This window comes from Suricata suricatta, chromosome 8 (genome assembly GCF_006229205.1).
Source record: "Suricata suricatta isolate VVHF042 chromosome 8, meerkat_22Aug2017_6uvM2_HiC, whole genome shotgun sequence".
Classification (NCBI taxonomy): domain Eukaryota; kingdom Metazoa; phylum Chordata; class Mammalia; order Carnivora; family Herpestidae; genus Suricata; species Suricata suricatta.
Window position 1 is genome coordinate 18,237,943 of NC_043707.1, and position 13,503 is coordinate 18,251,445.

At 48.6% G+C, this 13,503-nt stretch overlaps 1 protein-coding gene across 1 annotated transcript in view; it reads right to left on the bottom strand.

The window, feature by feature from the left end:
- Nucleotides 1-13,503, bottom strand: part of ARHGAP17 (Rho GTPase activating protein 17) — a 70,494-nt gene that overhangs the window by 43,060 nt on the left and 13,931 nt on the right. The window contains exons 2-4 of the mRNA XM_029945699.1: nucleotides 9,076-9,115; nucleotides 5,485-5,586; nucleotides 78-151 (exon numbers count right to left, since the gene is read on the bottom strand). Coding sequence (XP_029801559.1) covers nucleotides 78-151; nucleotides 5,485-5,586; nucleotides 9,076-9,115 — 216 coding nt within the window. The remainder of the gene's footprint in view (nucleotides 1-77; nucleotides 152-5,484; nucleotides 5,587-9,075; nucleotides 9,116-13,503) is intronic.

The following is a 13,503-nucleotide window of genomic DNA, read 5'->3' on the forward strand; positions in this document are numbered from 1 at the left end:
ACGTGCACGCCCCTCGCCCCCCGCTCCCGCTGCGTGCAGGGCACCGGGTTCTCTCCCTGAAAGTGGCCGGCTCCTACCCCAGCAGAGAGTCTTCCAGTTGAGTCGATGCTTCTTGCATGTTCTGAGCGAGCGCCGTCAGGGGGAGTTTTCTCTGGAAGGCAGAAGACAACGTGTTGTTTTCATTATTATTGACACCCATTCTCGATGACCAGCTTCAGATCATTGTTCTGTGGTTTGTCCTCCGGGAGAACTGCACACGTAAGAGACAGACCGTCTGCGTTCATGTTCTGGTCTCAAACCTGTGAGCCGTGTGACCTGACCTCTGTGCCCACGTGCTCACGCCTGGGTGACACAGAAGCACGATAACAGCACGGGTGTCCTGGGGCGGTCTGTTCGTATGAGGAGATCTTCAACGTCAAGTACCTAGCACGTGCTGCATACTCCGTAAGTCCTGGCTGCTAGTATTACTGTTGGGGTAGCGGTTAACTGTTCTTATTAATTAATCAACTGCATACTATGTCCGAAGCACCGGGAACATAAGACAGACCTTGTTCTCTGATTATTGTAACAAGTAAGTGCAAGAAAATGCTCAATTTCAAGAACTGATGTGAGAATACTCATTCTTAAACTGGCTCTTAACCTGGCTGTAATCATAAGGACTCACCTTTAGTTAAGTATCTAAAAATACCTGGCTCAGGGCACACGGGTGGCTCAGTCAGTTAGGCATCTGACTCTGGCTCAGGTCATGATCTCGCAGTTCATGAGTTCGAGTCCCACATCAGGCTCTGTGCTGACAGCTCAGAGTCTGAAGCCTGCTTCAGATTCTGTGTCTCCCTCTCACTATGCCCCTTCCCTGCTCATGCTCTGTCTCTGTCTCTCAAAAAATTGAATAAATGTTAAAAAAATTAAAAATAAATGAAATCAATAAAAATACCAGGCTAAATATCTAAAAATGTTTTTTTAAGGTACTTATTCACAAAGCCATGCATTTTCATATCAGAGATTTGTTTTTCAGCTGGAAATGACCATGAGGATCATCTGATTTATGTTCTAACTGTACTGTCAAGGGACCTGAAGGCCGGGTGGTCAGGTGGGCTGGCCAGACAGCCCAGTGAGGGGCAGCAAAGCCAGCCAGCCCTCTGTGCCCATGGCCTGAGCCCCTGTTCAGATTCTTTCCACCACTGCTTGCGGTTCATCTCAGAATACGGGTAGAAGGGGCCTGTCAAGTACAGTGGGTTGGTTATAGCACACAATCTGCAAATAAAAATATGCATTCAGGGCACCTCGGTGGCTCAGTTGGTTAAGCGTCCAACTTCAGCTCAGGTTCATGAGTTCAAGCCCCACATCAATCTCTCTGCTGTCAGCACAGAGCCTGCTTTGGATACTTTGTCCCCCTCTATCTCTGCAACTCCCTTCCCCCTTCTCAGAAATAAATAAACATTTTTAAAAACGCATCCAATGTGGCAATGCTCCCCGTGATTCTGCCTCCCTAGTCAAAGACGCGGGGTCCGCCCTGCCAGGGCGTTGTTGTGCCTTGACCTCTAGCATATCACCTGCCTGTCCTGCTTTAAAAGGCTCCATGTGATACACTTACTGCATTTGCCTGTATTGTGGAGAATCTCTCTCGAAAGCTCTACAAGAAACTATTAATGCTGGTCATTCTGGACAGGGCAGCAGGGTGCCCGGGAACAGGATGGTGAGATCTCACTTTATGTTCCTCTGTATCTTCTGAGTTTTGACCATGTAAATATGCAGCCTATTCAAAACAGCATATTGAAATTTAAAAATAAATAACAACTGGGGTGCCTGGGTGGCTCAGTGGGTTAAGCGTCTGACTTCAGCTTGGGTCATGATCTCATTAATTTGAGCCCCGCACCGGCCTCTGTGCTGACAGCTCAAGCCTGGAGCCTGTTTCACATTCTGCGTCTCTCTCTCTGCCCCTCCCCAGCTTATGCTCTGCCTCTCAATCTCTCTCTCTTCTCTCTCTCAAAAATAAATAAACTTTAAAATTTAAAATTTAAAAAATATAAATAAATAGCAACTATATTTGCCAATCTCTCATCCTCTCAAGGTATTTTCAAGTAAGTAAATATCAGCTTTCCTGCTGATTTGCAGCTTCTACACTCTCAGATCCAGAAGATAGGAGAAAATGGGCAGTGTGACTTGTCATAGTGAGAGTAGCGCACACATTTTAGTCACGCTGCCTTTATAAGGGAAATTAAATCCAGGATAAGGGCAATAATCCGGAGAAACACACTTTGTGCAACTCTGGAGCTCTGGACCAAAAAAATCATCGAGAGAGGAGTCTACTATGACAAATATCATTCAAGTTCCCGGCCGTGCACAGCCTTGTGGTTTCCACACCCTGACCTGAGAGCTACAACAGCCCTGTGTCCTGATGTACATAAGTAAGGACATTCCACTTACTTGGCCCTGTGCTCCTTGAGGGGAACGCCACCCGCCAACGCCATCCGCCTCCACAAACCTGCTAAGCACTTCCCAGGCATGAAGAGCTTTTTTTTTTTTTTAATCACCAGAGATTCATTTAAAAAGCTCTAAAGTCATAATTTACAAGATGCATGCCCACTGCACAGAAGGCAGCCACTCCGGATCCCACATGAGTCCCAGCTCCCGCTCCGCTGCTCCAGCATCTTGGGCTGAGATGACCCCTCTGGTTCTTGCCTCCTCATGTGCATTGGAGCCTCTCGTGGGGCCTTTGGGAGGCTCCTCCTGTGTATTCCAGAGCCCTAGAGACTGTCATTTTCTCCACAAGATGTCACCTCTGTGGTCACCAATCTTCTATAGTTTCCATGGCGATGGCTTCTGCCCACGTGCAGTGTAGACAGCCTTAGAGGCCGGTCTTTGGCACTTGTCATTGGAGTTTGGAGAAGGAAGCCCAAGGCATCAGGTTTTAGAAATGACGGCCAGGCACTTTTGCATCCTGCTGCCTAGAATGTGCCGGTCGCTTGCCACTCATTGCCCTCCTTTACGGCTGTGCTACCACCTCCTCTGGGAAGCCTCCCCTCACTACCTCTCTCCTCCTGTGATGCCCGTTCTTGGTCCTCCCGTAATACGTTGTGTGCACTTTGTTTGGCATGTCGTTTTATGATTATCCATTTGTGAGCACATTTAAGGTGGAAGCCACATCTTATTCATTTTATTATCTCCAGCACTTGTCCACAGTGGGTGTCTGATAAACACTTGTTTAATATGGTGGTCAGAGGGATGGACAGGACACAGCAATGTGAGGGACAGAGACAGACAGTGTGATGGGTGAAAGCGGGAGACAATGGGACCGGATAAGGGGAAACAGGACAGATGAGGAAGGGCCCCTCTTGCTAATGAAGAAATTAGAGTTTCAATCCTCAGAGATGGGAGCCAGCCAGTGCCCTGCAAAAGAGGCACCACCAGCGTCTGGGGCCACTTCCGGTGTGGAACTATCCCCCTAGACACTCAAAAATGTTCAGCATCTTGGTCCCCACCCTCTAAATGCCAGTAGGGTCCCCTGGTCCCTATAGCAATCCAAAATGCCTCTGCGTATTTCCAAATATCCCCAGGAGTGTAATTCTGGCACCTGTTGAAAACTGCTAAGCTACACTTTTTTTTTTCAGCAGGAGGATGTTAGCATCTATATATATTTCAGAAAAACAGTTCTGGTGACCAGGCTGGACAAGAAGGAGATTGGAGGCAGGAAATGAAGCCAGGAGGTGGCGCCCCGTTCAGGTGGGAGGCGGTCGGGTTTTGCTTTCAGGCCAAGGGGGCAGAGATGAGGCGAGGGTGAGGAATTCCAAAGACAAGTCACAGAGACTCACAGGACTTGCTAACCAAGCAGCCACGAGTGGCTGAGGATAAAATAAAAGGGAACATAAGGTAACCCCACAGTTTCTAGCTTGCACAACAGGGTGGGTGGAATCTGAGAGTCCACACAGAAGGAAGAACTGGTTATGCGTGCTGAAACAGACATCCAGGGAAGGAAGTGCTTTGCTTGGTTGAAATGGTTTAGACATCCCTGGCATCAGCACATTAGTTAGGAGCCATGCATGAGAACCGAGGAGGTGGCCCAAGGAATGTGACAGGGGCCATGAGGAGGAGGACAGAGCCTTAGGAAGCAATGTTGAAAGGGGAGATAGAGCAGAAGCCAGGGCGAGAGAAGGAGAAGGGGCCGCGGGGGCAGGACTGGTGGACTGGATCTGGTTCTGTGGGACAGGACGTGCAGCGAGCATTCCTGGGGCCGTAGGTGTGTGCACACTACTGCAGCAAGCGGAGTACTGTATGTGAGAGGAAAGCCCTGTTGTGCCGGAACCCTAAGAGGGGGACACGGATCACCCGCATACCAGTTCCTCCTCTTGAGACATCAGCTGTCGGACAAAACACTATGGCAAATCACAGCCTCTCTGTGGCCTCCGCGACCATCACCTTACTGCGACACGGCTTCCAAGGGTTAGCATGGGCTCATAAGCTGGGAGCTTGTAAACCCAAGGGTGGAGCTGCCTGCTGAACGGAAGCTGCTGTGCTCTGCTGGTGACACACAAGGACCTGGGTGCTTCGGACAAATTCATCCTGGCGCAGACGCTGGATGGTTCTCCTAGAGGCCACTCTGCTCTCTAGGACAGTGTCCTGGCTTCTCTTAGGGATCCACCCTGATTTCAGTAAAGCCGGTGAGCCTCAGAGGTAGCTCCACAGCTCACGCTCTAAGGGTAGGCCCTGATTAGCTTAAGCCCACCAGCGCCTCCCGTCTCCGCCCAGCCTCACCCCTACCCACGGTAGCCAGGGTGGAATGGGGATGTTCAGGCGTGGGGAACAGGTCTCAATACAGACCAGTGCAATGGAAGGCCACTTCTACCTGCCAAGGACTCAGAAAACTCCCTTAAAGAAAACTCCCTTAAAGAAAACCACTGGAAGGTGTGCTTTCTAACTCCTGCTAGAGGCGCACAAGGAAGCAAGTAGCCTGTGGAAGCTGCTGGTAGCCAACGCACAATCATGAGAGGCACCCATTTAGGGGCAAAGCAGACACTGGGGAAGGCAGAGGAGGCAGAAGGAATGAGACTGAGGTTTTGCTTACACCACTGAAATGCTAGCCCAGGCCTCTCCTCAAGTCCATCCCAGCTTCTGGACTTTTCAGTTAGAAAACCAATAAATTGCGTCCATTTCCTAAGCCCGTTTATGACAGGCTTTCAGCTTTTTGCCATCAAAGCATTCCTAACAGACATCTCCATTCTCTTATCAATGACAAATGGCCGATCAAGTCTTTAAAAAGCACCTGGGGGAAAATACAGTGTGAGCAGTGCCTTCAGCTCAGCCATGTCTTAAGCACAAAAGAATGTTCTGGTCTGGCAGGTGTCAGGAGAGTAAATGGCGGTGGGAGGTACAAATCTGCAGACAAATGTGCTGACGCTGCTTGGGGAAGACCAAGCGACCAAAGGGTGCAGAGCCTCACGGAGGCACAAGGACACAGGGGCCGCAGCCCTGGAAGCTGATACTCACGTATCTCTTCTCCACGTCGGGGCCGTGTCCCTGGAAGCATGCCGCCAGGCGCTTGTGGGAGTGGTGGCACACTGACCGAACCGTGTCCAGGCGCCGCTCGATCTGACAAACAGAGACAAACGAGCCATCCATCGGCGGGGCTTCAGAACACACCCCTTCCTACATGGCACTGGCCTGCAGGCACCCAGGGGTCTCATTTTCTAGCTCTTGGAGTAAATGTACACCGTCTCCACTCACCTAGAGCAGGGTTTCTCATTATTGACATTTGGGGCCAGACAATTCTGGGGGGGGGGGGGCTGCCCTGTACATATGAGATGTTTACCCTCATCTCTGGCCTCTACCCACTAGATGCCAGGTGCACCCCGTTCCGAGTTGTGACAACTGAAAATGTTTCCACACACTGACAAAATGGCCCCTGGATCAGAACCGCTGACCTCCCCTGTGCCGAGGGGTTCAGATCTCCTAAAGGCTAACATGTCTGCGGTAGAGGGAGGGAGCACCCTTTCTCGCTATCAGAAAGGGTGGTGGCAGTTGGGTCACTTGGTACCTGTGAAGGCCCAGCGCTGGCCTGCAGAACGGCGGATGAATGCCCCAGGCCCAGACCACTTCGCAGTGGAAAAAAGCATGCTGCGGGGACTTTCAGAAGCTGTCCCCTGAGGATGGCGGCAGAGCCTTCCACACCCGGACATATGACGGAAGAGTCCAAATCAAGGCCCCACAGTTTCCACTGAAGGTCAGTTGTTTTCAAAATTATTCCTTATTGGGGTTAGGGTGGGTTTTTGTCTTTGTTTTTGCTCTGGTTTTAAATAACCCCCTAAAGCAGAATGGACAGCCGACAGAAAGAAACACTGACTTAGGGGACCCACGCATCAAGATTTAGCTTCTCAAAATATTATTGCTGGGATATGGCTGTTTATGGCAAAGAGAGCTGCTTTTCACAGCAAGGAATGCCAAAAATGTGTATTCTGATGACTCATTAAGAACGAGTGCAGGACCTTAGGGACGCTTTCTATTTTAAAGAAAAATCAACAATTTCAAAGCAGGATGCAGTTTTGCCCCACAACATTTTACCCAATGACGTGGTTCTAGGCTTCTCTCTTGGAGGTCCTCACTGCCCCAGCAGCTTTCCTTCAGAGCCAAGGCCCAACTACCAGGGCCCAGATGGAGCAGGCACATTTATGTAAGGAGCGAAGGCCACGTCACTGTCCCTTCATCCTAAAGTGACCAGATTGTAACACACTGGAAAACTAATATGAACTTCCTTATTGGCCACAAAAAAAACAAGCAAGATGAAACAAAAACAGAACTCCATTTCACTTTGCTTCTAATTTCCACTAGAAAATTGTAAAGTCCACAGGGACAGAGACCTTGGTGGTTTTGTTCACGGATTTATCCCAGGACCCTGGAGCCCCGTCCGGAACACGAAACGAAATGTTTGCTGGAAGGACAAGTTTGGGTATCAAGTCCCCGTGCAAGGTTATTAGAAAAACAATGGTAAGTAAACTGTGGTCCTCGCCCTCCTGGGGTTCACAGCCTCCCAGGGAAATGCCACACAAGCAAAATAAACTTCCGAGCCAAAAATAAGAGGCAAAACAGAGCTTCCTGAACTGTGGTTAGAACCCCACAGAGTTCTAACAGGCAGTACCCAGAGTAAGTTAAGGGAAATTTCACACCAGAACCAAAACCAAAATTTCTATGGCCTGGGATCTATCCCTACGGCTCTCCTGTTTAACCTGCTAATTCCTGCTAATACTCTGATGGGGTGGCTACAGCCATTATCCTCATTTCAGCCAAGTGGAAACTGAGGCACAGGGAGGGTAAGTGAACCCCCAAGGCCACAGCACGAGTCAGGGAAAGACCTGGGTAGGCAGGCACCAGCCTCCACGCTTTCCACCACGACTCTTCCTTTCCAGTCAAAGAAGGGGGAAGCGCCTGAAGCAACTGTGGCAGATGTGGGGTAAGCACCCGCATCAGGAAACAAGGTGTTCCTTGAACCTGGCAAACGCTTGAGTCCCCAGCGGGTGTTCCGGGAGAGGGACAGGCGCAGACAGTTGCCCATGGGAATTCTGCTGTCCTCAAACTGCCTGCAAGGGCCTCTAGCCGCATACTTGGGGCATCAAGGGTTCAAGGAGACCGTGCGTATTACCGACGTGGGGTGTGGCAGAGAGAACACTGATGTGAAAACCTAGTCTAGTTAAAGGTTATCTAGACCAAGCAACATTTCTGAAAGTCTGAAAATGAAGTTCAAATACATGATAAAAGCCAATGAGGAAATATTGTTAAAATAAGATTGTCAAGGGACGCCTGGTGGCTCAGCGGGTTGAGCGGCCAGCTCTGGCTCAGGTCATGATCTCTTAGTTCATGGGTTTGAGCCCTGCGTCGGGCTCTGTGCTGACAGCTGGGAGCCTGGAGCCTGCTTCAGATTCTGTGTCTCCCTCTCTCTCTGCCCCTCCTCTGCTCACGCTCGCTCGCTCTCTCTCTCTCTCTCTCTCTCTCTCTCTCTCAAAAATAAAATAAACATTAAAGAGCAAAAAAAAAGAAAATGATTGTCTAATAATTCTTTAAAAAGAAACCCTTCTGGTCCTTAAAAAAGAAGTGCTCTTAAAATCTTCCTCCGGCAGGTGGCTGTCACAATTTGGAAGGGTGTTCTGACACGGGGTGGCACAGCAATATTTTTCCAAGCTATGCCAGCTCCGCTCCGTAGGAAAAGACAGAAAGTCACCGGGGAGCAGGTGGCTGGTCTTCAGGGGCTTGGGTGACCACACCTGCCGAGCGTTATGGACCGAGAGGCAAGGACACAAGCAAAGAGGCTTAAGAGAAGCCTCAGCGTGGAATCATTCTGTCCTTCCTGGCGTGCTCTGGGGCAGGCGGAGACGGCGCGGGGTTGAGGCCCAGTGAAGGGACCTGTACAAAGGGTCCCAGGCCTTCTGGGAGAAACCCCAGCCCCAAAGTTAGGGAAGCTTGTGAGCGACGAAGTGCAGTGGCCCTGGCTAAGGTCCCCAGAGGAAACATCCCCCCTGCTGGGCAGAGAAGTCCAGGCTGATGGCAGGCCACCTCGAGGCCTCAGAGCAGTTCTGCCGGGTCCGGTCACCGTCACTGAGACTCTAACTCCCTTGAGACCCATCTCAGCCCAGAAGTGGAGAACAAGAGCGTGAGAGGCAAGAAGTGGAAACTTGAGGCTGGAGCCGGTGGGGGCCTCTGCTGCTGCTAGCATGGCCTGTCCCAGCGAGGACACCTTCCCAGCAGTGAGCGACAGGCCCTTGGCTTGCCGGAACCCGTGACCAGCTGCAGGGCCAGTGGACCGGCCGGGCCAGCCAGCCCCTCCCCCACCCCACCCCAACACCTGGCACTTGGAAGCAGGACAGCCCCATTTGAACTTCACAACATGATACCAAAGTTTCAGATCCCCTTTTTATCACCATGCTACCCAACTGCTTCTCTTTCCTGCTCAGAACCCTGCTGATCAATCTTATTCTGTCTCAGATCACACATACAGACGTACGGACATAAATCCGCTTCAGTTCTCACCCATGGGGTTTGTTTTGTTTTCTTCTTTAAGCAAAGCCCTTTAAAAAGACTTTATTTTGTTACCTGTAACAGATCTTCACTGAGGACTTCTGTTTTCTCGGCCCTGTGGGGAAAAAATTAAAAGTTCAGAGTTAGAAATCCAGAAATGCAAAGCAACTCATGAAATTTAATAATTATTATCCAATCCCTGTTGAAAACAAAACAGCCAGGGATGCCCAAGTGGCTCAACTGGTTGAGCGTCCAACTCTTGATTTCAGCTCTGGTCATGATCCGGGGTCATGGAATCAAGTCCCGCGTCAGGCTCTGTGCTGAACATGGAGCCTGCTTGGGATTCTCTCTCTCTCCCTCTGCCCCTCTCTCCCCCCACTCCCCACTCATGTGCTCTTGCTTTCTCTCTAAAATAAAAAAATAAAAAATTAATAAAACAAAACAGGCAGAAATGAATGATAACAGGGGAGAAATCCCACCAATTTTACATCAGAGGGCTGCTTCAGCGAAACCGAAGAAAAAACCAATTACACAAAAGTGTGCAAAGAACGGCAGCCCCAAAGACGACCAAATCGAGGCCAGTGGCTCCCAGACTTGGGTGTGTACAGCATCACTGAGAGTGGGGAGGGTGCGGGTTTAAAATGTCAGTTTCCAGGCCTCCCTTCTGTGCTAAAGCAGGTCTGGAGCAAGATCCTGCTTCTTTAAGAGGCCACTTCCTCCCAGAATTCCACGGCCGAGACCCACAGCCCACCCCTGGAGAGAAGACTACTCTAGAGGCGCCTGGCTGGCTCAGCCTGTAGAGTATGTGACTCTAGATCTTGGGGTCATGAGTTCGAGCCCCACATTGGGCACAGAACCTGCTTTAAGTAAAGAAAAAAAATAAGACCACTGTAGAGAAACTGAAACTTCAGTTCCTAAAATGCTCCTTACTGAGCTTCACAGCCTTACTGAAACAAGTTTGTCACAAATTCAGGAATGTTATTCAACAATACACACACTGGAATAGTTAGTAACAACTAAGTATCCTTCCTATAGGCATCACATCTTTACTTTAAAAAGAAACAAAGTATTTTCACAGCTTTCCCTTACTCATGCTTTCCAACTACCATTAACCATACAGACCTTTCCAGAAAGCTGACCTGGCGGCCAACAATCAGCAGAGCAGCACCCTGACTTGCTCGAGTCTCAGTCGCCAGATCACAGTACTTTCTGAGGACTTCCCTGCAGTCCAAAGGACGGCCTCACTGTCATACATAATACCCAGAATAATGGTATTACGGTGCCGTGCTGGGACTGCTGGTTCAAATAGGGATTTAGGCCAAGTCATTTAACACCACTCCTGTCCAATTCCCACTGAAATGAACAAGGAAACTTTTATTTTATTATTTTTAAGTGTTTATTTATGTATTTTGAGAGAGAGAGAGAAAGTGTGCAAGCAGGGGAGGTGGGGGGAGAGGGAGAGGGAGAGGGAGAGGGAGAGGGAGAGGGGGGGGGAGAGAGAGAGAGAGAGAGAGGGGAGAGAGAGAGAGAGAGAGAGAGAGAGAGAGAGAGAGAGAAACCCAAGCAGGCTCCATGCTGACATCACAGAGCCTGATGCGGAGTTTGATCCCACAAACCTCAGGATTATGACCTGAGCCAAAATCCAGAGCTGCATGCCCAATGCACTGAGCCACCCACGTGCCTCTAAACAAGGAAACTTTTAAAGGGAAAAGAAAAAAGTCTGTTTCAGTTCTGAACATTGGGGGAGTTGAGAAGAAGGGAAGACCATCAAGGAACCAGAATTTTAAAGCCTTTTAGTAAGATAAAACTGCAGAATGGAAGGCTGCATGGTCTTGCCTGTGAATGGAAGGAAAAGCTGTTTGGCGGGCAAGTGGATGGGACCCCCTAGAATGCCCTTAAAACACTGCTAAGCTCAGAGCAGCCCCAGCTAGCTGCATGAGGTATGGTGGTGCATGCCTCCAGCCCACACTTGGGCAGCGGCACTTCAAGAGCCGGCATTGCCACAGAGGATGCCAACACCAACTGTTGCTGCAGTGCCCTACTTAACTCAGAGATGCCAATGGGAATGGCTCACTCCTCAGTTTCTGCAGGAAACCAGAACTCTGACCTAACTCAGATACCCCCATGGTCCACAGGAGCAGGGCCTGGAGATGGGGCCAAGGCCCCAGCTTTCAGATGAGGCCAACTTTCAACTCTTTGAACAAGCCCTGCAAGCAGCAAGCCAAAATATGCCATCCCAGCCCCTGCTTGGCATACATGGTGCCAGGCATTGCTGAAGAGCCAAACATAAGTAGTCATGCCAGTTAGGGAAGTGGAGCGGGGCCCCAGCTGACCAGCAGCTCAAGCAACCAGCTTCAGAAAGAACCCTGACTGATGGTCAGCCTAGGGGACCGCCGCAGCTTCCCCAGGACTCCTGTTCACCAAGAGCCTTGTCCCTCCTCTCGCAAAATACCACGACTAGGTTGTGTAACTTCGCCTCATCTTCTCTGGCCAGGGCCCTGTGTGCCTCAGACGGAACTCTGAAATCTCTTCCTTCTGTAAGGAGAAGTACACACAGAGGAAAGTCCCCAAGGCTATTAAAACATTCAAAAGAAGAGATTCAAAAGCTCAAAAGAAGAGATTCAGAGTAACCAAGTTCTTTTAGAAACAAAATTATTTAAAAAATATAACAGAAGCAAAGAACTTAATTTTAAAACCCTAATGTGGACCATCAGCAGGTATGAGAAAGTAACAGCTCAGTGCTGTGGGAAAACCAGCTCTGTACAACTTGTTCATGACCTGACACCAGTCATTTGGAGTGAAAAATCAAATACAACACAAACAAATGCAAACAATACAAATTGGGACTTCTTTTCAGGGGCAGGGGGCAGCCATCAAACATCTATGAACGGTCACAGCACTGCCACAAAAAAAAAAATTAAAGCAAATGTAAACACAAATCAGAAGTCCATCAGAAAGAATCATAGTACATCATTATGCTTAGCTGCAAATAATTGATTGTATATAATAATGTAAATATCCAAGAGCAGTATCTCCAAAACTTGTACTCTAACTGCAGTGGAAGGAGAAGGGAGCAGAAGCAAAGAGAAGTCACACAAGAGGACTAAGCCCGTATTTTTCATGACAGGAAGCCGATAAGTAATAATGAAAACGTGGTAACTTGAAGGACAGCAGTTTATGTATTATCTGTAAATGTAGACACAGTAAATGCCAACATAAACAGACATTTGAAAACAGCTGCCTCTGGGATTGGGAATCTCATCTGGGGGAGTGAATACTAGAGAGAATCCACTGTGATAAGCCTTTTCCTATTATATTTGACTTTTTTAGACTATATGTATAGTTCGTTTCAAATTAAAAAAAAAACAGGATGTTAGTTACATTTTTTAGCCACATGCTTGATACAGTTTCATGTGATGCATAACTTCAAGGGAAGCATAACTAACTTAAAACAATGGGTCCAACTGCCAATCTGCACAGAAGTATATGAGAACACATACCTCAGTGTCCAAAATACAAAGCAAATCAATATGTTTATTGTCCTTCTTTTCCAGATTAACAACTGGGCCTTTTGGGTTAAATTTAGAGGTGCTTTACCTAAAAGGTATCAGGAGACTGAAATACAGGAGTAACATATAAAAATGTTAACATAGTGCTTAAAAATAAGTTTACGCTGTCTCCTGCCTTCATGCACACTTTACATGGATGCTCTTCCGGATGCCTGATGCAGGGCTCGCACTCACAGCCTGAACCATGAGATCACGACTGAGCCAAAATCAAGAGTTGGACACTCAACTGACTGGGCCACCCCAGTGTCCCTGAGACGTGATTTTTGATCAGATTTTAAAAATTCATCAATTAAGCAAAGAGGGAGAGCAATATCCTAAGCCTATCAAGGCACCTAGAGACAAAGCGAGCCAATGATTAAAAACTATACTTGCTAAATCAGACTGCTGTCAATCAGACATTTTGCTGCACAGACCTCCACTTTTTGTATATGGGTCTTTTTTCTGCTGTGTCAGAGCCTCCTTTGTGTCCCGTGCTCTGTGCTTGAAAACACACTTGAGTGTTTCCTGTCTGTAACTGGGAAAACAATACAAAGCAGGAAAGCACTTCCGGCTCACCATTTTACTCTGGGGGTTGTTGTTTCCTCTGCCAGCCACTGTGCAGTCTCACTAGTCATTCAAACAAGGCGTACATCGGGCAGGATTTTTAAATGTATTACTTTTTTCCTTGTAATCCCCAAAGCCTAAAAGCAGCAGGGCTGTACAGGCCTTGATATCCTCCCCTTTTCCCCTGACTGGTTGTGGTAACATCCAGCCTTCAGTCGTGCCTGACGGGAGTCTGACTCTTACTGGGCCAGGAGAAAATGGAAATGCCCCCAGTCTGAAGTGGTTCAACTCACCCAGAAAGACAGAGATGCTTAGACTAGGACACAGGGTCAAAGGAAAATCTCCAATTGGCCTGACAATTTCCAACCTAATCGTGGACTGATTTCTGGAG